General features: G+C 40.8%; 1 protein-coding gene and 1 long non-coding RNA gene across 19 annotated transcripts in view; both read left to right on the forward strand.

Annotated features, from left to right (window-relative positions):
- The window catches only part of CELF2 (CUGBP Elav-like family member 2), a 543574-nt gene that overhangs the window by 454859 nt on the left and 66462 nt on the right, over positions 1-22253 (forward strand). For all 18 annotated transcript variants that reach the window (XM_068189476.1, XM_068189481.1, XM_068189469.1 and 15 more), the window contains 2 exons: positions 12413-12461; positions 21030-21164. In XM_068189476.1, the coding sequence (XP_068045577.1) occupies positions 12413-12461; positions 21030-21164 (184 nt within the window). The remainder of the gene's footprint in view (positions 1-12412; positions 12462-21029; positions 21165-22253) is intronic.
- On the forward strand, positions 13785-15791 carry LOC137473636 (uncharacterized). Its single transcript, XR_010998902.1, has 2 exons — positions 13785-14846; positions 15305-15791. It is a non-coding gene; the product is annotated as an uncharacterized lncRNA (long non-coding RNA).

Below are 22253 nucleotides of genomic sequence, written 5' to 3' on the forward strand. Positions count from 1 at the left end.
CAATAACTTAGAGGAAAGTTTGCTGTGTTATTATACAGTATATTCATTTCAAATATTGCAGAGATACAGAAGAGGATAAGTACTTTTGTGGGAGCACCTCACCAAGCATCCACAGCAGCATCCATGAAGATGGTGCATTTATTTCCTCCAGGGCCAAGTACTGCTCAAATACAAGTGATACATGGGAATTATTTTTGGTTGTATACAGAACCAAGGATTTACCACCAAAAGAGGTGAAATAAAGCTTAGATCAAGTATCAGGAAAAAATTCCCAGTATCTGTTCAATTAGAATAATCTTCTAAAGGATACAAAGTTAAATCCCAGTCCCTACAGGTGTTTGGGGTAGGAAAGTATTAGAAAATATGGGATAGGCAGTAATCCTGTATTGGCATTAAGTCATTCGAGATGAGCTGCTGGATTTTTTCATCTCTCATTTCTCCGATTGCTAAGAAGTGAAAGAAATTGCTATGCTGGGTAAATATAGAATCCTCCTATTTGTACAAAAATATATGATTAACCAAAAAGAAAGATCTTGCTAAGTAAGAGCTACTGTCAGTCTAAGTGCTGTGCTTACACACTTGTGTCTGGAGGACTCTAGGGGTTGCTCAGGCAGACGTCCCTTGCCTCTTGTGACCCTCGTCATTTTGCAAAGAATGACATGGATTTATCCCAGTTTAGGAGTGGCCTGATAGCTGACAGCCCTCATTGTCTGCTACTTGTCTTCCTTCCAGTCAACACGAAAGCCAAAAATAGAGGGTGAGACGTGGGGAAAATTTCTTTTCTGCACCCATTCCTCTTTCCCTGTGCTTTCCTTGCCCTCTGCTATAGCTTTACTGACACTGCAGCAGCCCTCAGGCTGCATTAGCTTCTCTCAGAAAAAGTTGCATATGCCAAGAAAACAGGAGTTCAAGACTTCCCAGTAGCTCTAAATGCTAGCTTGGGAGCAGGTAAGATGAATGATGTAAGGGTTTTTAGCTCAGTTGGTTTTAGCAGAGGACCTTCCTGGTACTTCTCTGTGGCCTCCAGCTGTTCCACCTGAAGCCATCCCTGTAAAGAGATTTCCTTGACCTTTAGGTGAGTTGCACATAAAGATGTTGCTCACAGGGCATAGACAGAGAAAATTTCTAATTGAGTACAGTAGCAAGTAAAAGAAGACAAGTTTTCACATACTGATGTTTACAGTCACTAAATGAAGCATTGTTGCTTTTTTCCAAAAGAATCAAGGGGCCCTGTCTCTGGGCACAGGCACTAAGGCTCATGCTTGGGATCAGATGCTGGTCTGGAGCTTTGCAGATGGGTGGAGGCAGATTGATTTTGGCTTTACTCTTCCTAGCACTGTCCCTTTTACTAATGAAATCTTAATTACAGCTTGGTCCAAACACCACAGCCAGCTGGAACTGGACTCATTCTTCAAAAATACATGTTTCTGCTAATGTTGTCCACTTATTTTTTGTTTGTTTCACTTTCCAAAACACCTATTGACAGAAATACTCAAATGCACTAGAATTCCTGTAGATTAGCATAATAAATATATTGTGCTTGTTTAGTTTGAATGCAAACCACTTTCCTTACTCCAAAGAAAGCACTGGAAGAGTACCTTAGCTACAGAGATGCTAGAAAATTAAAGAGAATGAGTTCATACGAAGGGTGGTTAAAAATAACATGGTTGCTCAACGTGACTCTTACTGGTGTTTGTAACTGTATGTATACACAACTAGACATATTTTCGTGTGAACAGTGTGTGTTTGTGTGTGCTTGTGGCTGGAGACTTGTGGCAGTATTGTTCAGTTTTCATAGATGGATGGAATATCGAGCTATCTTTTTCATTCTCTCTCTACAGCCAGATTATTTTGCCAGGGCAGACTATTGGCATAACACTGAGAGTTTGGATGCTGATACTGGATAGTCGTGGAAAATTCCTGTAACTTCAGCTCATGGAGAGCTTAAATAGAATTTATGAGCCACATCCTCATTTGGCGTAAAATATAATGGCTCCGCTGGTTCAACAATAAAACTGCACTACTTACCCCAGCTGATCCCAGTCAGGAGAGTAGGATTTTTGACATCTTAATTCAAAACCTCTTTTCTACCTGAATGCTTTGGCTATTCCCTGCAATATTTAGAGGCATGCATGTTGACAAGTAGTTTGGGGCTCGTGTCTGACCTTTGAAGATATCTGGATTGTAACATCTAGATTGGTAACAGAGAGGAATTTGACTGCCTGTCTGCCTTCTGGGGAGGAGGGAATTGTGAATCAAGACATGTATTCTGGACTCAGAACTTCTCTGTACCTTTGCTAGGCGAAAATTGAAAATGGCAGCAGCCCCACATCATCGGGGCCAACTTCTTATATATATTGTACCCTTCGCTCTAATGTAAAAGGTAACATTTCAATAGATTTTATAATTTCTATGCTTTTGGGGCTTATTTTAGACTTACCTCAATCACACTTTTTAGCTATAAGATGTTCTTGCTGGTACATTGTAATGCAAATAGGAGAGCTTTCCAACAGAACTTTAAAAAAGCTTTACATTAAAAAAAAATCCCATAGACTAGAATTTGAGTTTTGTACAAAATAATAGACTCAAGTTTCTGTCAGAAGAAGAGCCCAAGACCGTTGTTGAATCAAGGTGACCTTCCATGCTGCGGAAAGAGCCAGGCAGAAGATCCACTTAGCAAATGAACAGAAAAATCTGTGATGTGAAACTGGGGGAGTGGCTGAGGCTGGTTTCACTCTTATTGAGTGAAAGTAAAAAATTAAGAAGATAAGTGCAGATGAGATAACACTGTGAAATAAATAGAAGAGCCCCTGACTATGCTTTCTTGCCTTTTTGAAATGTTGCTGTCGCTAGTCGTTCCTTTTAAAGGGTTATCTCCTGAATTCCAGCTTGGCAAAGGTAGAGGATATTGATGAGCATAATCACATGGTGTTTTCCCAGAGCATAGTTCACAGAGGACAACAAGCAAGCACAGAACAGCTTAAGTCTTTAAATAAAACTCCTGCAAAACAAGCATTTTATATCCTGGTCACTTTGGCCTCTCTCAGAACTGATCTTGTGTTTTGCATTACAAAAGCCATTGCATGTTTTTAAAAACCTGTGATTTAAACTAAATTTCTTTGCAGTCATTGGTAGCCTGAAAGAAAAGGTTTTTTTATTTTAGGTTGGGACTGGGTTTTTAGGGAAGGACAGGGTAGAGGATTGCTTTGATTTCGTAACAAATTTCTAAAAATTATCCTAGAAGTTGATGTGGAATCAGAGGGATTTATGTAGAAAGGGAGGGGCTTCCTGTGGACCAGGCTTGAGCATTAGCACCCTAAAATGGTGACCGCAGACTGAGCTACTTGAATATTTTCATCTGGCAGCAGGAAAGGTCTTTTTTAAAATGGGAACTTCTTCTCTAGCTTTCACAGATTCTGAGAAGGACAAAATTCCCCTGAATATGCTCTCAGGAGCCTGTGCTTCCTAAGTGGGGAATGTGGGAGAAAAGTGAAATCTGCCTTTGCAGACCGCTCAAGCAAAAACGTCTCTGCTTTGCTGCCTTCCCCTTTTAAGATGGTTGAGGGACCTCTGTCATTGCCATGGGAAGATTTTATGTAGAAGATGACTTAATAGGTAGCATGTTTTGGCTTTGCTCTGGCTCTGTTTTCCAAATACTAATATGGGAGGAGGAGGTGTTCTTAGATTTGAAGGGAAAGTACTCCCTTTAAAGTCTTGATCTCCTGTTGACTTCTGGAAACAAACGCCCAAATGGGGAGATGGAAGAAAGTACATCTTCAGAACACTTGAGTCATGTCCAGTGGGACACTGACTGGAAGGCTTGTGTCATGCTGGGAATTGAGTCCTGGCATCTTAGGTCATGCTGGCCAAATCCACCCAATGCACAACGAGGCTGCATTATTTATTAGCTGACATCCCAAAGCCACAACAGCTTGGCTGGCATTTGGTTCCTCCAGCAGCCCTGGATCACTGCTTCAGGTTCGTATGTCACCTCTCAAATAGGGTGGCTAGGGAGTAATATTGTAAATATATTTTAAAACCCTGCTTGTGTGGAGTACACCTGCTAAATAATGTCTTACATACACCTGATGATAAAATGACAAGATTTTGGCTTGACAGACTTGGCTTCAATTGTGGAATAACTCCAGATGCATCACGTGGAGCCTCTCTGCCTTTTTCCCACCTTCTTCCTTTCTGCTGCAAAGAGATAGCAGCAGTGAGTACCTCGCAGGGGTGTTGGGAGAGGAATCAATTGGAGCGTGAGGAGCTCGGGCTTTGGTGCAGTGCGGACAGCTCAGCTCCCTCCCCCTGGATCCTCATTCCAGGCCATGCTGAGCTTCCCTGCATGGCGCTGGGCAAGCCGCCACCGCGCCGCGCTCTGCTTTCCGCTCACAAACCTGGGCAGCGGTTTTTGCCCCTTGCAATCACCTTGAGTGGGTGGTAAAACCCAGTCAATTAATGTCACAGGGAGACTTCAGTTATCTCCCCGCCCCACCCCATTGACACGCAAACTTCTACTGGCCAAATGTCAACAGAAGTGATTGCTGCTGCCAGTGAGATGGATAACTCTTGCTGTTAAAATAATATCTGATGTTTTGCTCAGATGTCTAATGGGTTTGCTTTTTAAGCATGGATGATGCAAAATATCCCCAAGGCATTATTCCCAACAAGTTATAGAATCCCACTTAATGTCTATTTTTAGGATTGAATAGGTTCTGTAAAGGCTCATTTGTTTGAAGAAAAGATAGTTAATAACTTTGCTTTCCATGTGATTTTGAAGAGACAATTTTTGGCCATACCTCCCCTTCTTTATCTCCACTTCATTTGGCTCGCCTGTGCCCTGGAGTTGTTGCCATTAGTGTGGGAGGTAAGAAATTAAGGAATTAAATATGGAGGAGACCTGCTAAAAGAGCAACAGTAGCTATTTGTACACTAGGAAGTGGTCACTTCTAAGATATCCAACTTTTTAATTTCTATATAAAGGTACAACATTTAAAAGAGACTGAGTGCTACAGCCTAATTAGTAAATGTATATGAGAAACAGCAGGATGTGGGGGTGACTGTAGAAGGGATCACTAGATGAAAAATTACTGATAATAGTAATAATATTGATATTTTGTTATTATTTTAAAGCGCAGCATTGTTTTTAGTCTTCCTAACTAATGTTTAATTTAACTTGAATTGAAACCACAGAGTGTAGTGGATTGCAAATAACTGAGTTGGAAAGCTTCCAAAAGCCATTGAATTTCAGTGGTTTTAGTGTTCTCCGGTAAAACAACTTGTTTTAAGCAAGCTATATGCTTGTTTCTGTGCTCTAAATAGAAAATAATGATGTTATGCATTACCGCATGAACTATATTTGGCACCCACCAGCAATATTCATTTTCTCTTGCTTCTCTCTCCCTCCTTTCTTCCTTCCCTCTCCCTCTCTCTCTCTCCAAAAAAAGCATGTATATATGTCTGATAGTAATCTACGAGGCCAAGTAACAGATCACATTCTTATGCTACTAAAATTGTATGAATGCCTAACACAGCTTAAATCCCTTAAATTGGGATTTATGAAAGGATGACAGAAAACAATCTTCTAGCTATGCCATCGCACAGGCAGTTACAGCAACTGCTTTACATTTATTTGTGAGAGTCTAAGTGATAAATGCACATTTGCCCTCCTTTTATCCATGAATAAGCAAAGGTGAATGACTTCAACCAATACTGGGAATCCAAAGCTCTGCCTGTGCTGGTGAAGCCAGCAGGAGAATGGTGCTGGTTAGCACTTTCCTGCCTGGTGTGTGGGCATATTTGGGGGAATAACATGGGCTACACACTGTTCCCACTAGACAGTATGGACAAGGATATCCTGTTTCGAGTGGAAGGAGGAGTAGAGCTGTGTAAATGCAAGTTGTGCCACACCACGTATTTTAAGATCCAGAGAGCAGTCCTTTGCCTCTTTTATTCACTAGTATTTATTTGGCCTTGGAGATTATCCCCAGCTCCCAGAGAAGTTCCCAAAGCGCTAGCCAGATATTGACTGCGTAATTCAAGTTAGTTTGACCCTAGAGGAGTCATTCTAAACAGTTCTTTTCGATAGGAAAATACACCTCCTTCACTTCTGGGAAACTCATATTACTTGTGAGTCACAAGGGTTTAAAAAAGCAAAACCAGCTGGCAATGAAATGATGTGAGAAATGAGTGTTCAAGAGCTCCTCTGAAAGATCCTATGGAGCTAAAAAAACTGGGGAGCTAAAAGCTGAAATGAGGGGTGGGGCAGGGGGTATAGAGGTATTTGCACATAATAGTCCAGAAAAAACAATGGTCTCTAAAGACACTGAAAATCATTTAATTCTCTGGTGCTTATGGAGTATTTTCTCTTCTTCCCCCAGTCTTCTGGTAGGTCAATACATTCCCTCCTGACTTCCAGACACAGTAGATTTTCTCAGAAACCTGGTTGTTCTTGTTTTTCCCTTGGACTACTGGTCTAATTAAACTGCACTCACTAATTGGATCAGGAGCTTGAAAAAAACTTTGAATTAATTTCCAGACCAGAGTTAGGCAAAGAATATGATTTTTTCCCCATTGGTTTCCATGCTGGTACCTCTTTAGGTGCTTTCCTTCTGAGCCCTTAGCCTATCTCTGCTGCTCCTTTTAATATTTCCTTCCTCTTCGGTTTTCCTGTTGATTCCAAAAGACTCAGAATTTACAGTTCTTCACCCAAAAAGAAAATTAGGCTTTAATTAAGGTCTAATGTCTCTTCTCTCTCCCACATTCTCTCTTGACATTTTAGAGTTCTGAGATGTAAAGTCTCCTTTGGCTTCAACAGTGATTAATACTAGCAAGAAGCGAGTCCCAAAGTGCTAGAAATGACAAGATACATGCAAGCTGTCATCATTTAATCCTATTGCTTTTTGTTTAGTTTGGTTGTTACCCAAGTAACCCGAGTTCTTCAAATTTACCCTTTGCCTGGGAGAGGTTTAGCTCCATTTTGTGTGGTGTTTCTCTGTTATGTGGTCTATGAGGGTGACAGGTAAGGGACAAACTGAGTTGGGTCATGCCTAGAAACTTCTAGCCAGGGCAGATGACAGGGAAGGGAGGAAGGGGGCAGGTCTGAAAAGGGCTAAGAGCTTTAGAAGTCTGCTGGTGGCTTTGAAGGACTATAGAAAGATGATGACAGGAACGGTAAAGAGTGAGGAGTCATGGATAACATTCTCTACACGCAATCCCTCAACTCTGATGGTGAAAAGTCACATTCTGCTTAACTTTAAAGGATCTTCAGGAGGTGGTCTTTGACTGCCATGCTGAGCTGGGTGAAGGTGCGGGCAGGTCTGATGTGCATTCATAGTCCTTTCTTGCCCAGAAGTTTTCCTTCCTCAAGGAATGAGAAATTACAGGAGCAAGGTATGTTCATCTACAGTGGCAGGAACGGACCAAAAAAGCTGCTAGCAGATGCAGTAATCATGTATGAAGGTGTTTTGCAATGGACCATCAAAAAAAAAAAAAGATTTTTCAGTCTAGGTGGCCAAAGTTTCAGAGATGCTGAGGGTATCCAAATTTCACAGACTCAACACAGCTGCAGCAAAATGAGCCAATCAGCTCCTTCATCTTCACTGAAAGGCATCTCCTGCTTTTAATCACCAAAAACATGTGTAAGACTATCATACTCATGTGTAACATCTTAAAGCAGCCAATACAGACTATTTCGAGTGCCAACTGCCTCCTCCTACAAACCTTGTTTCACTCACAGAATTTGCTGCTCACAGGAAGTCTTTAGCCTACCTAGAATATCTGAATGCCCATTTCTCTTCAGAAAATTGATGGAAAGCAGGTGTCCAAAAGACTTTCCAGCAGATATATTGACAACTCTGAAATGTGATTTAGGCAGTTGCTGTTGATGCAGTGGTGACTTGGAGTGTGCCAATCCCATGCTTACCCATGTCTGGGGACAGTTCTTACCCATTCACCCCTGACACCTCAGGCTTAAGGTTGCACCTGATTTGAAGAATCCCCTGACTAAACAAATCAAACCACGAGCTGATCGCCTTGTGCAATGTGCAACCACACAATAGTAATCACAGCTAATGACTCTGCTAAATGCTAGACTGCACACACCTCCTTGTTTGGTGTTTGTTTTGTATACAGAAGGTAACATCGACTGAATAACGAGGATGCCAAGTTACAGATGGGGTTGTGGAATTGTATTTGACAGCCGATTAGAGTAATCTGACAGAAATGATGACTTAATCACCACGACAGACTCCAAATTCCCAGATAGAATTCCACCCAGGTTAATCTAATTTCCTTGCAATATTTTTGCCAGAAATAGACGCTTAGCCGGCTTGTTTTCTCCCATGCAGATGTCACATGGCTTTGACAAGAATGTAAATAGGTACTGCTATTTTTGTTGAAAAGATGACTTTGAGGCTCTAAAGCTGGAGAGGTGGCATGCCTTTGAGATGCATTGGGTTGCTTTGCTGTGTTTTTTTCCTCTAATGACATTATGTTTACATACAGCGAGATGTACTCAGGAAAAAGAGGGGGGAAAAAAGATGTAACTATTCAATTGTAATGCTAGGCCTTGGCAGTCCTGCTGCTGCCCTGGACATAGCCAGGAGCCAGATTCTCATTAATTTCAGGGGGATTTTCAGGGTTGCATGTTTGACAACTGTTTCTTTGCCTTTTTGATTCCTATGGACTGCCTTAGCACCCCTGCTTTGGATGCACCCAAGGAGAGGCAGTGACGTTCCTGGCCCCGGGCTTGAGGTGGCCTCTGTGACAGCACAAGCAGCAGTGAAGCCCCCACTTTGCTGCCAGCACTGCCACAAGGCATCGGCAACCTTGGGCAACAGGCATTTGCCTGCTCTCAGCTGTAAAACAGTGGCCTGGTGTGTTTTGAGACCGATGGACAGAGAGCACATGTAGCAAAGGCAGGTGATGCCCTGCTTGCTGCACAAGTGTGTTCAGTAGAACTCTCTGTAATATTGATGAGGAGAGGTTGCTCCTCACAGCCCATACTCCAGCCTGGGTTTGATATCCCCATGCACAGTGCTTGCCAGGGGAAGCTGCCCATGCTCAGAAAGAACTTGCCTGAGAGCTGTGTTGTTCTCTTTTACTGTGTGTGCTGAGGACAGGATGATGTTCAAGGTAATAAATTACTTGCTGAGGTTATTTTTCTTGTTCTTGCCTCTTTATTAATTGTAAGTGTGCATTCATAAATACTGTATTTTCATAAGCAAAGCTTTCTTCAAGAAAAGAAGAAAATGTTTCCTGTTGTTCTGTGTGACAACATGACATACTGAGAAATCACTTACCTTGAGATCCATAAGTGATGAATACTTACAATAACAGCTTTCCGATAAGACGGGAAATCCTTCATTTCGGTAGATGACATGATTCTAGTGAGTGGCATCTAATTTGAAACAGTTTTATATCATCTATAATCTTTTGGAGGGCCTGGGAAAGCACAGCTATTTTATTATTTTATAGCCTGCAGTTATACAAGATATAAAACATACAGATTATTTTGTCTTTTGCTCATTGTAGAGCGAAAGCATAGTACCTATTTAACTTTTGTCTCTGCCCCTTTAATTTTCTTATTCACTACACACTTCTTTGAGAGTCATTCTTTTCTTTTCTTTTCTTTTTTACACCTACCTTTAAATATTTTATGGGTAGAGAGCTTATAATATGTATTGTCACGGCAGTTGTCTCTAGAGGTCAGCAATGAGTTTAATAATGAGATGCGAACCAGTGACTCTGTAAAACCCATTTCAGGTTATAAATGACATGTTTTATTGAATCTAGTGTTAAAGGTTGTTAACGTATCAATTGGTGATGGTCAGGGTTAAACAAGCTTCAACATGAGCCCTCTCATGTTAGGAAACTGTCAGTAAGGTATTTCTCCACTTTCCTCTTCACTGAAGCCAGGTCTGTGTATCACATCCATTTTTCTGGGGGTGTTCTGCAGTTTAAACTCTCCAGGCCTGAGCTGGATCTTTTATTAGTTTTTCACCAATGTAATTTTAAGCACAATGGTATCACTCCCAAATTCAGCTTGGTGGTGTGAAGAGAATTTGGACCATGAGTTTTTAGCAGGAACTTTTGAAATCAAGTCAAAACCTATTTGAAGCGTAGTGTTAAATCTTGCCTCTTGGTTTGTGAATGTACCGGATTACTGAGTTAATGAACTTGGAGTAATGATGTGTGACTGAAGAGGATGACTTTGTAAATGTGCTTGTCAGGTAACACTGATCTTTGTGTTGTGACCATGGGCTGCAAAAATAACTTCTTCACCTGAAATTGGTCTAAGTTGGCTTCTCTGGTTTGGGCAGTTTGAAAAGTGAGAGGGTTTTTATGTTGTTAGAATAGCCTTTATTCAAAATATCTCCTCTCAGGGGCACATAAACACATCTGTAAAGAGCAATAGATTGATCCTTTGTCTACAAAAGGCCTGAAATTGGGATGGGTTTTTCTCTTTTATCCTGCATATTCCTGAGTTTTCAATACTTGCCTTTCTTTCCTCTGTTGTCTCACCACTCCATTGCTCCTCAGAGACATCAGTAACCTGCAATGGCCTTGTGGAGCAACTTACACCTTTTTTCTTCTTTCAGTTTTTGCTTGCTGAGTGGACATGCTGCCTCACATTCCCACAAATTTTAAGTCTCCTGCAGTGCTGAGTGTATTGTTGATGTCAGGAAAATCCTAAATACTTAAGAAGACAGAGAACGATAGAAGTTCCCTTTTTTCAATAAAACTGATCTAATAAGAGTGGTAGCAGGCAAGTCCTGGGCTGTTAAAGTCCATTTAGGAAACAAATGATTCAAAGAGAGCAGAATTGCTAAAACTGAAGAAAAATTTATGCATCCCTATAACTGCATCTACCTTGTGGCTTTGCCTTTCCCTAGGACACACTGGGGAGTTGTGCAAGCAGCACAGGGAATACATTGATTTGCAAGGCCAGGAAGCATTTTGGACTTTGAGTAAATCTAACAGAAACATTCACAGCAATATTTTATATTTTCTGAAGAATCCAGCAACTTTTTCCCTGGTGGTTAAGTTACTTCACCAAAAGCAATGCAGATGTGGGTTTCTGTGCAGCTTTGAAAGCATATTTGATATGAGGGCATGGATGTTCTCTCCTGCTCAGCTGTTTTTGTTTCCCAGAGTTTGTCATAACAATCTTTTATTAAAAAAAATGGAATTGCCTCTGACATTTTCAGGCAATACGCAGCTGCACTGCACTGAAAAATGATACAAAAGTAGAAAAAGCATACATTTTTTCACCTGTTCACGTGAATTGGTAAGGAATTGCTGAGGAGAGAAAAGGCAGTGGCCCTGCTGCTGCCGAAAGGTTTGTGCAGTCAAATCCCAGTAACTATGCAGAGCCCAAGAAAGAAAATTAAAATGGGGGTTTTTTTGCAAGCTTAAACATCTCCCGCATCGAATCTCAATGTGAGGTCAGTTCTGGAGGCTTTTGAGAAGCTGTAATAAAATTTCCCTGAACACACCACAGTGGCCAGAGGGGTGGCTATCACCAATTTCCTGCAGAAAACTCTGATTGTGAGGGAGCTCAACTGCTGTGGTGTTATTATTCCTGGAAGAACAAAAACACCATTTGTAGAAATTTTATTGGAGCTATCAACAATTCAGTGTGGGAGCAGTATCATTTGGTAAAAATAACTGAGGACACACCAGCCTGATGTCAAGGTGGGATGTTCAGCACAGAACGCTGCAGACAGGGGTTGGTTTCCTTTGCAGTAAGAGGGACATTAATGGAGGAAGAGGTTGAACAGGAAAAAGGATTTGGAATTGTTATGGAAGCCAGAATTGTTATGTGTTGTGGTGGAAGCTTTATGAATGAATGTGTAATGGATTCTAAAACAAAAATATGAGATACTAAACAATTATAGGAAGCTCTTTAGGAATCAAGATCTCTTCTTCTTCAATTCTAAAAGAATCAGCAGAGTTTTTTAATTACAAGCAAAGTTAATTTGTCAAACTCAACTCCTCTGAGTACATTTGAAATGCTTGCTAGTTCTTAAATTACTTGAAAATTACATCTTGGTTTTGGCAGTGGTTGTGCTCAAGGAAAAAAAAGTTGGTAAAACAGAAACCAAGCATGCCATAAACTAATGAGGGCTGTAACTTTAGAGGTCTTCTGAAACTAGATACAGCAAATTAAAGATTTATATGAGTCCTATGGGCCCAGTGATATTTTTTTTAAACTTCCTCATTATAAAATACTCCTTCACCATTTTATTTTTTCTTATAAGCCTATAATATACAGTGGTATTCTGAATTTATATAATTTCAACATGTTTAATATTAAATTGTGTCTCTTTTTAGCCCTTCATTAAAAACATCACTCTTGATCTTTTATGACTATCCAACCTGCCTTACTCTCTTTCATTTTTGTTTTTAGATGCATCATCCTATTCAGATGAAACCTGCAGATAGTGAAAAGTCAAATGGTATGTGTTCAATTTATTTTTACTTAATTGTGTCTTTCTCTAAACTAAAGTAAGCACAACATTGTGAGAGTTTTTGCTTTACTCCTTTTGTGGTGAAATAATAGGCAGTTTCCCTACACCTGACATGCCAGGAAGGTGTTGAGCTGCTCTGAACTCCCTTTTATCTTCTACTTTAGAGAAGGAAGGAAATGTCCTCAAAAAAGGGTCTTCCTTGTACCTGCTGTATGTCATGACCTACCTCACTGCATCCGTCCTTCCCTTGGGTTCTCTCCAGTGAGGTAATGTGGGAGCACCTGAGATTGATAAGATGGAGATAAAATGTTGATGCTGAAAATTTAAAATAAAAGAAACAAAAAGGCATACCTGTGTTAACAAATTATGTAAGTACATGATCAGCCTTAAACATTTGCCAAAAGTACCTTTTAACAGAACGATGCCATTCTGAATCTGAGCCAAATTTAGATTTTAATCATATGCTTCATTATGAGCTGGGAAGCCCACTTTGGAGTTCTCTGTATACTTATTCCTCTAAACGATTGAAAAATGAATGCTATAAAGACAGTAATATCCATTTGGAATACTAGGGTACTGCCTAAGTGGATGTATATGACATGCAAAATAGATGGCAAGCTAAATCTATTAAACATGCCAGGTTTATATATTCAGGGAAATAAGATAATCGAATAGTCGTGCAACTTGGCAGCGTGTGATTCTTTAAAAATATATACGTGTATATTTTGCCCCTTGATTTGTTCCTGTAATTTTCTAAAATATATGTTAAAGATATCATCTGCCTTCTTAGATTGCAAGAGCTTCATTTTCCCTTAAGGCCCACATAATCAGAGCTGGTTCCTCCAACAGGCATCTTTGCACCTCATTAATTAGTAATCAGGGCAGAAGCCGTGCACTTAGAGATCTACATACCTGCAAATGTAAATTATGATTGGTCTCTAAATCTCTCTGCAAGGCTTTTTTAAGGCTTCTTTTTTTGCTAATTGTAGTGCATCCCTTTTTCAGGCTTCTCCAAGGATTATGAAGTTTGGAAGGAAATTAAATCTTCACATTATGCTAGGTTTCCCATTATGACAACTTTCCAAACAAAAGTGGCCGTGAGCACAGGAAATATGAGCCATCACCTATTTGTATGGGAAGGGGTGTTCTCTCAGGTTGGAGTCATAGAATCATTGAATATTCTGAGCTGGAAATAATAGATATCCATCCATGAGGATTCTCAATGTCTAATTCCTGGCCCTGAACAGGACAATCCCAAAAATCCCACCATGTGCTTAAGAGCATTGTCAAAATGCTCCTTGACCACTGTGACCACTGCTCTGGGGAGCCTCTTCCAGTGCCCAGCCACCCTCTGGGTGAAGAACATTTTCCCAAAGATTTTTTGCAGTGATTTCTTGCTGTCTTTGAGTGCTCAGTATAGAGGCTAAGGCATCTGGATGGGCAGGAGGACTGAACTTTTCAGGCCCCATTGCGGTCAAGGAGAACGTTGCTGTTGGAATCCAGACTCCAGGCCCTAGTGTTTACTGCTAGCAGTAGGCACAATTATCCCTTAGGCACAAGAATGCTGGCCTGAACCTTCTGAACTAAGTATGGCCTCTATGGGTTCTTCTTTCAAAGACAAATTTCACCTCAATTTCCTTGGCAAATTAGAAAAATAAGAGGCAATGGGCCAAAATTGACTCCAAGTGAGTTACTTGTTCATTGCCTGAAGTGTTTCTTTCTAAAGGAGATTGAACATATTGGAAAAACACTGTGGGGAATTGTGCAAATTCTGTCCTTCTCTGCAAGTAGTGCCTGCTTGGAAAGCAGGGTAGGTTGGCTTCTGGCTGCTGCTATTAGTCTAGGGTTATCTGCATGAAACTCCTGTCTGCACTGTGGGAATACTCTCTTATTTTCTGGCATCTATTCCAAGCATAAAAATCACAAGGGATTGCATTTTTTCACCTTTTTTTCCCTTGCCTTTCTTTGTATTTTTTGGGCAAAAACAAATTGTCAGTTCAGGGGTTCCAACTGTCAAATTAAACACCTTTTTAAATTTAGATTCCTGAAGGGTGTGGGAACTTCTGATAGGCATGTTCAGGGGATGGTGAACTATTTTTTTTTAATCAACTGGAGAAACAGAAGGCAAACTAATACCACGATGATGGTAATAATGGTACAGCTCCTCAGAAAGGCATGGCATAGGCATGGGGTTCATGGAGTGGGTGACAGTTTGCCAGCAGCTTGGAGATCAAGAAAGAGAAAAAACAACAGCGTGGGGGATGTGGAGATTTGTTTGGCACATGTTTCCCATATGCTCCAGGCTATCCATCTGAGGAGGTATATTATCCATGCCAACGGCAAATTGTAAACTGTACCTCTTCAACCAGATTGGTGAGTTCAAAGGGGAAAAGAAAAAAGACATGCCAAGGCATCTTGGTTTTCATGATCCATGGTAGTTGAGCTTTTGAGGAAAACTCGAGTCTCTTTGATTTCTGAGTCATGGGAGGATCCCAATGGATTTTATGGGTAAAGTCATGTTTCTCAGTTTTTCAAAGAGGCTAAAGCAATTTTCATATGAAAATATGTGTAGGACAAGTTGAGCACTCTGCAATTCTTCTGAGCTTGTACATGTTTGTGAAGGATTGATAGACCTATTCAAGTTCCACAGGGAGGAAGGACAGGTCCTCTCATTCAATTTACAGAAGTTTTCAAAGAACAGTATTTGCTGTGTGATTAAATGCCCCCTCCTCATATTGAGTCCCTTTGTGAAAAAGCTTTGAATGAGCATCCAAGCCAGAGACTCCTGGGATTAAATGCTCCTTCTTTTGCATCACTGTTCCTGCCCTTAGATGTCTGCATCACCTGAGGAATCTGTCCCTTGATACCAGAGGCCAAGCTCACCTCATGGAAACTGGGAAATGGGTGTGGAAGGGGCGCCTCCAGCACACCCGAACCAGGTTTCTCAGAGCCCCATCCAACCTGGCTGTGAACACTTCCAGGGCTGGCACATGCACAGCTCCTCTGAGCAACCTGTTCCAGTGGTTCATTCCCTGCCTACAATGTGTCTAAGTCATTTCTCTGCTCAAGCAGATGAAGCAAATCTTGGTCTCTTCCACCAAGCTTTTAGCACCTAGAGTTGATGGGGCAAGACTTGCCTTCAGATTTAATTAATTTGACTACCCAGGGGGATTCTGAAAAGCTTCTTACTGTTGAAAAACGTAACATCTCTTGAAGATTTGCAGATGATGAATTTTGTAGTGTGTCCTGGTCCTATCACCTTTGTGCAGGTTTTTTTAACCTGTCTAGAAAGTTTTGGTTAAGGATTTTCTGCCAAAAGAGCATGTTTGCAGCTTTGAAAGCTCCACCATTTCTAGATTTATCATTCACAGTATTTATCCTTTTAAGGACATTTTCCCTTTTTCAGACAACGGGCGTTCCTCCAGTCTAATGCTGAAAAACTTACAAACACCTGCTCGACTCCAAGTTGTCTGTGGCCATTAACATCCTACAATTTGCAAAAGCTTAAATGTCTTGGATCTGGATTTGAACACAGTCAATACTTTCAGGCACATATCCTACAGACAGTATGCTTTTAAATGGATCAAAGCATCACTGCTTCAGGGAAAATGACAGAATTCTCTGTTTAAAAAAATAAAGTAGGGAGGAGGGTAGCTGAGTAATCTTATAATTTATTTTTATTGATTTCATTAATGGAAAATTTTTAAAATAATTTTTAAATTCTAAGTGGCACAACTTTGCCGAATTGGAGGTAGTAATTAGATGCCATATGTTAGCACTAACACATAGAAAAGTTGATAATTAATGCAGGCAGCTCCAGATTCAGGTGTGACTTTGACAGATTGTATGCAAGGGGTTTTCACAGGCTTACAGCTAGGGATAAAAAGTCTGATTTCACCTTTTCCCTTCTGTATGGGAGTAAAAAACCAAAACCAAACCAAAAAAAAAAATCCTCCACACCATTTATACATAATTAACTACTTATCTAGTTGCTCAAAAGAGAAGGCATCTTCTGGGGAGAAAATTCACTCTTTATCTGAAGATCACTCCTCAGAAATGTACAATAAAGGGTTATAATTTTGAGCTTTCACAATTTTGGGGGTTTAGAAGAGTGAAAAAAAAAAGTTATATTGAATCGTCAGGGAGATTTCTCACAATTATTACAGGGTTTAATTCTTTTGTAGCATTCAGAAAATAATCTCTACTCCTTTATCCTCCTGGGTTAGCACAAGCAATCTAATACAGCCTGCAAGAAATGCTCATTACTGAAGCAAATTGAGTAAAGCTAAAAAATTAGATGCTTCAGAATGTTATTCTGCAAGCTGGGTGTAGTGCTGTCAGAAGACAGGAGGCTCAGTTTGTAAAGTTCCCCTCCCAGCAGACAGATTTCATCTCAGATAACCTTTGATGGCTAAGGCAGAGTTCTGGGTTCAAACATGATGCCCAAGCACACATGCTAATGATGGCAGTGCTTGCCTTGACAGGGTTACAAGAGCAATTCTACTCATTTTAAAACAGGTATCTGTACCTCTTTGTGCAGTGCTCCTGCATTCTGGCAAACCCCACCCCAAATCCTGCAGGCTTAGCACTGGATGTGTCATTCAAACTGCCCTGGCAGCACAGCCAACCTGCATTTGTAATGTGTTGGGATGGATTAAAGGTGAACCCCATAATGTGTTAATCAAGAAACTGTGCAGTTTCACACTTTCCTTCCTATAAATAGAACTCCAGGCCTTGTTTACTGTGACCTTCTGGCTGCTTCTGCTCCATCAAGGAGGGGCGCTCAGCTGCCCCATCCTACCTGCTGCTTCCAAACAGTTGTATCTCCTTCATTTCCGCAGAGTGGTGTAAAATACACAGAAAGTTCAACTAAGCCCATAAGTGAGATTCAGAAATAATGATGTCAAACACATGCTAAAAAAGTTTTGATTTTTCTGGATTTTGAATTTTTGAAACCTACCCCAAGGGTGGGAGAGAGAGTTATCAAGCAGCAGTGAAATGCTTTTGAGATATGTGTACATGTGCTGGCCTTTGTACACTGTTATCCTTACCCCTTTTTCTTTGCCTGCTCTCATTGCCCAAAGCACTCGCAGCTCCCAGGCTTTGTCCAGCCCCTCAGAGCTCATTCATTCCTGATGTCCCTGCTGCTGGGGCTCAGGACATGTAGATGTTGTCATGATGCCTAAGATCTGGGAGTTGGCTGGAAGGTAACAGCCTCTATCAATCCACTCAGTCAATGTAAAAAAATCTGTAATCTACTCTCTACTCTGTAATCATTAGGGAGGGAGAGACTCCCATGACAAAGGCCATGCCACCTTGCTGGGAGGTGAGATCTGTCACTCTTTGAAGGAGCTGATCTCTTGGCATTGCCAACAACCAGTTGAGCTGAGACCAAACCTGTAGGTCACTGAAATTAGGCCAGATTTAGGCTGCCATCCTTTCCCTAAGCAGCAGCACCTGTCCCAGCCTCAGTGCTTTGCTGGGTCATGTGTGTTTAATCCCCATTTTACAGTCTGTGGGAGAAATTCAACACACACAGGAAAATCCACGGGTTTGGCAGGTCCAGAGGGAAGTTTGCTAACTTCTAAAAATATTTGACCCACACTTCTCGCACTCTGTTGTCTGATTCTCAAGCCTTGCCTGTGTGGCTGGTAAGATTAATTTTAGAAAGAAAGAAATGGCTGACCAAAAATGCAGAAATAACTCCTGAAAATCAGTCTTATCGAGGTGGAAAAGTATTCCCTTCTCTGTGTGGGAAAAACTCTTTCAGCCTAATAATATCAGATGTTCTATCATATGGAGTGAAAACATGTCATTTTGATCTTAACAATTGTCACTTTAAATGTTTTTTATGCTGGGCCTCTAGCCAGAAAAAGAATAGCAATTTTCTTAAGCTTCAACACTGATCAGCACTGACTAATGGCACTGAATGCAGAGCACGTCATCATATCAATATGTTTTCTGTACTCTGAGCATTCTTCATGAAATCTGCATTTTTAAGATGTACAGTACACAGGAGCTGGATGTTTAATTTACTATAAAATCACCCTCAAGCTGCAAACCTGCAAATCATGTTAGTTAAATGGCATATTTATAGGTTTACTACCAAAACTGAAGGAGGCCGATGGGGAGTTTGTTGCCTGATACTCTTCGGAAAATTAAAATAAAGCCTTCTGTTCACATCTCATTTCTTTTGAGTCTCCATGTGAATCTCATGGTTTGAGGCTTTGTGCTGGCACCGAAGCATGACCCAAGGGACCTCTTTTGGGATGCTATGGCAGGCATTTGTCCAACATAGCCAGCAGCTATTTTTAAAAGAGAGCTGGAACCTAGCCACCCTTAGGATAGACCTGCACACTGTATTTCTAGCCTAAAGTCAAATTCAAACTGGTTGGTTCTAGCTGACCCAGAGACACGAAATACGAGGTTCATAACACAGAGCAGAAGGCAATGCTTGGAAATGTGCTTGACACCAAGGCTTCACCCAGCCTGACCTCAGTCTGTGGTGTGGAGAAATCCTGGCAGCCCAGCTGGATCCCTTGTCTCAAAACCTTTCCTGCACTATGGCCATAGTCTGTGGCTGTTGTTGAGGGGACAGGCTGGCCAGGGAACTTCCTCAAAGAGATTGCTCAAGGCAATGAAGGAATTGTCTGCAGCCAGGTTGCAGGCATCCTTCCACCAGCAGAAGTGGCTGGCTGTACTCCTCTTGTAGCTGTGAGCAAGGCAATTCAGCTTTCCCACCCTTAAAATAATATTTAGCGATGTCAAGGTCAGCTATATATTATGAATCAGAAGTAAATCTTCATAATAAGACATATATATATATATATATATATATATAAATATCCCAACTTGCAGGTCTTATTTGCAATCACACGTATTCAGCTCCTGATCTGTATATAACTGGCTCATCCCATGCATTCATCATTTCTTAACCCTTTCTGGAGGGTTCACCTGCATGTGGAACCTCAATATAAAGTGTGAATGAAAATGTTCGGTCTTGAGGAATCTCTACTGAAGAAAACATCTTCCCCTGGGTGTAAAATTCACACCAATTTTCTTGCAAGTTTGTAGAGTGAGAGGCTAGGATTGCTGGGGCTGGTCTCTGTTTTGGGTTCTGAAAAATGCATGGGTTTGGTGCTTGCTTATATAAAAGCTACAAATACTTTTTAAAGTCAGCAATTTAAGGAGAAAATTACTTCAAACGCTTCTCGTGATCAATAAACATGAACCTCTTCTTGTTATTCTTGAAATTATTAAATGCACTGAAAATGTTGAAGTATAGCAGAAATAAAATCCTAGAAAAAAATGGACACAGTTCCTTCTTCCTCAGCTGCAATTTTTTTCAATATGACAAACTTGTACTGATGCAGGAGACAGAGTTAGAGAGCAAGGGAGGATTTTTTTTTTTGTAAGCCCAGAAATGAAAATACTTCATTACAAAAATAATTTGCACAATAATAGAAATAAGTAAGTGCACTGCAGACTCTCTGAAGTAAAGCTTTCCTTCACTCTTTGCTTCCCCACAAACCCTGACAGTCTGCTCATTAACAGGGAATTGGATTTACATGCCATTTCCAGAGAAGAAAGCACTGGTGTATGTACTGTATAATAAGCACTTAGATTTTTGGTTTAATATAGATGGGTGGGTGCGTTAACATTCTGAAGTTTTTCCAGAGTGAATTAAGTTTTGATGACCTCTTTCATTTTTTGACAAGAGTCCCCTGCTTTAGACCTGTAAATTTGAGTTTGATTAATAGGACTGTGTGCATCCTGCTGCAGCAGTCCAGCTTGTGCTGGTGTTGGTGGCAGTGCAGGCAGGAAATATTCTACCAATAATTCAGGTAAAGTACGTTTTTCATGGCGGTTTTTTTGCAAACTCAGCATCATTACGCATCAAAGGACGTTCAGGTGATGTCCTGAAATATGTCTTGTGTCCTCCTGAAGGGCAGAGGGCTGTGGCACTAAAAAAAATCCTGCAGAAAATGTAATGCATTCTTTTTACAGACCAGTCATTGCACATCTGCCTTTCCGGTGCTGTGCATTAAGTTGGCTGAAATTGAAAGCTCAGATAGGAGCTGCTCTGAAAACATTTCTCAGGAATATTTTTCATTAGCTTGTATCATTACGTACACAATCCCTTCTTCACCCTCACCCCATCATGATTTCTTTCACACATGAGGGGGATGAGGGAATTTATCTGAATTAGAATCTATGCAAAGGTATCTTTAAAAGTGTATCTAATGGTGAATACTTTCCTTTTAGAAGCCATGAAGGAGAGGTGTATGCAGAGTGACTAAGACAGCCAATTAATATGTTATATAAACAGCAAGCACCACTAGAAAAAGAAGAGAGAGAAAAAAATGAGATATTTGGGGGGGGGGGGGAGGAAGTGGGGAAGGGAGGTTGTAAGTATAAAGTGTTTGCCTTAGGACTTGTCTTCAGTCACAGAGCCAGACTCACATGACTGGAGCTTGGTTTGATGTGGTAATGAAGCATTGATCACAGCAAAAAGATGAAATGGCCTTTGCTCATTCATTATTTTTTATCTTCTAGCTGTGGAAGACAGAAAATTGTTCATAGGAATGGTTTCGAAGAAGTGTAATGAGAATGATATCAGGGTGATGTTTTCTCCGTTCGGCCAGATAGAAGAATGCCGAATCCTTCGGGGACCAGATGGGCTGAGCCGAGGTGAGTGTGCAGCCTGTAAAGTCTCTTTCCTTAAGTGCTAATTGGGAGCTTTATGTCACAGCCAAGCTAGGCAGAGCTACTGTCTGCAGCGAGAGGTTACTCTGTAATACGTCCCACGTGATGAAGGTATCCACATGAACTTTTCACAGTGACTGAAATTATCACCTTCTATTTCCAGTGTCAGAAAGGTCTCGGTGCCAACATATTAACTTGTGTTATCACCCTGTTTGTCAGCTGGAAAGGTTCCTTTGCACCCTGAGAAAACACCCCCAGTTTTCTGCTCTCACAAAATCAAAGTTGCTCCCCTGACCCCATTTCTGCTTTGTAGCACGAGGCCAAAAAAAAAAAAAAAAAAAAAAAAAAAAGACAGAACTGTAAATGACTGCTTGAGGGCATGAAGGGTGATGGGAACTGGCCCTTGTTGTAGCACTATCTCCTCCATTCCTGTGTTTTCTGTAACTCTATGCAAAACATAGGTCTGCTGTAAGTGAGAAACAAAGAAGTTACCTTGGACCTGAGAGCTTTGCCTGGACAAATGTTTGTAAAGAGAGTTTTTAAATCTTGTGCCTCTACCACAACCCAAAAAACAGGGCAGAGGTGTCAAGCATCACCATCAAGAGTGGTCAAGTGATCAACCTGAACTTTGAAATGAAATGCTGCACAGATTTCAATAGCCAGTGATCCCTTTTGAGTGCAAAAGTACCTTTTAGGGAAAAGTCTTCTGAAAATCTATTGAAAAGAAAGATAAATGTATATTAATGACACAGACTGCATATTAACTCCATGGTATATGGACCTGAATTTATTCTCAGAGCATGAACCTTCTCAAAACATCAGTGCCAGGGGTTGCTGAGTAGAAAAGGAAATAGGGATAGTCCCATCTCTCAGTGCAGGATTATGCTGTTGTACCTGCCACAGCCATTTAATGGCACAGGGAATAAAGTAATTTTAATTGTGGAGCTGTGAAAAACATCACATCTATAGGAAAAACAAATACATAGAAAGTACACAGTTTATGCATTTTATTACATTTTCAAAAGGCTCAGAAAAAGGTAATAGCACCCACTTTGCATATAGATATGGGTATAG

This window comes from Anomalospiza imberbis, chromosome 5 (genome assembly GCF_031753505.1).
Source record: "Anomalospiza imberbis isolate Cuckoo-Finch-1a 21T00152 chromosome 5, ASM3175350v1, whole genome shotgun sequence".
In the NCBI taxonomy this organism is placed as follows: domain Eukaryota; kingdom Metazoa; phylum Chordata; class Aves; order Passeriformes; family Viduidae; genus Anomalospiza; species Anomalospiza imberbis.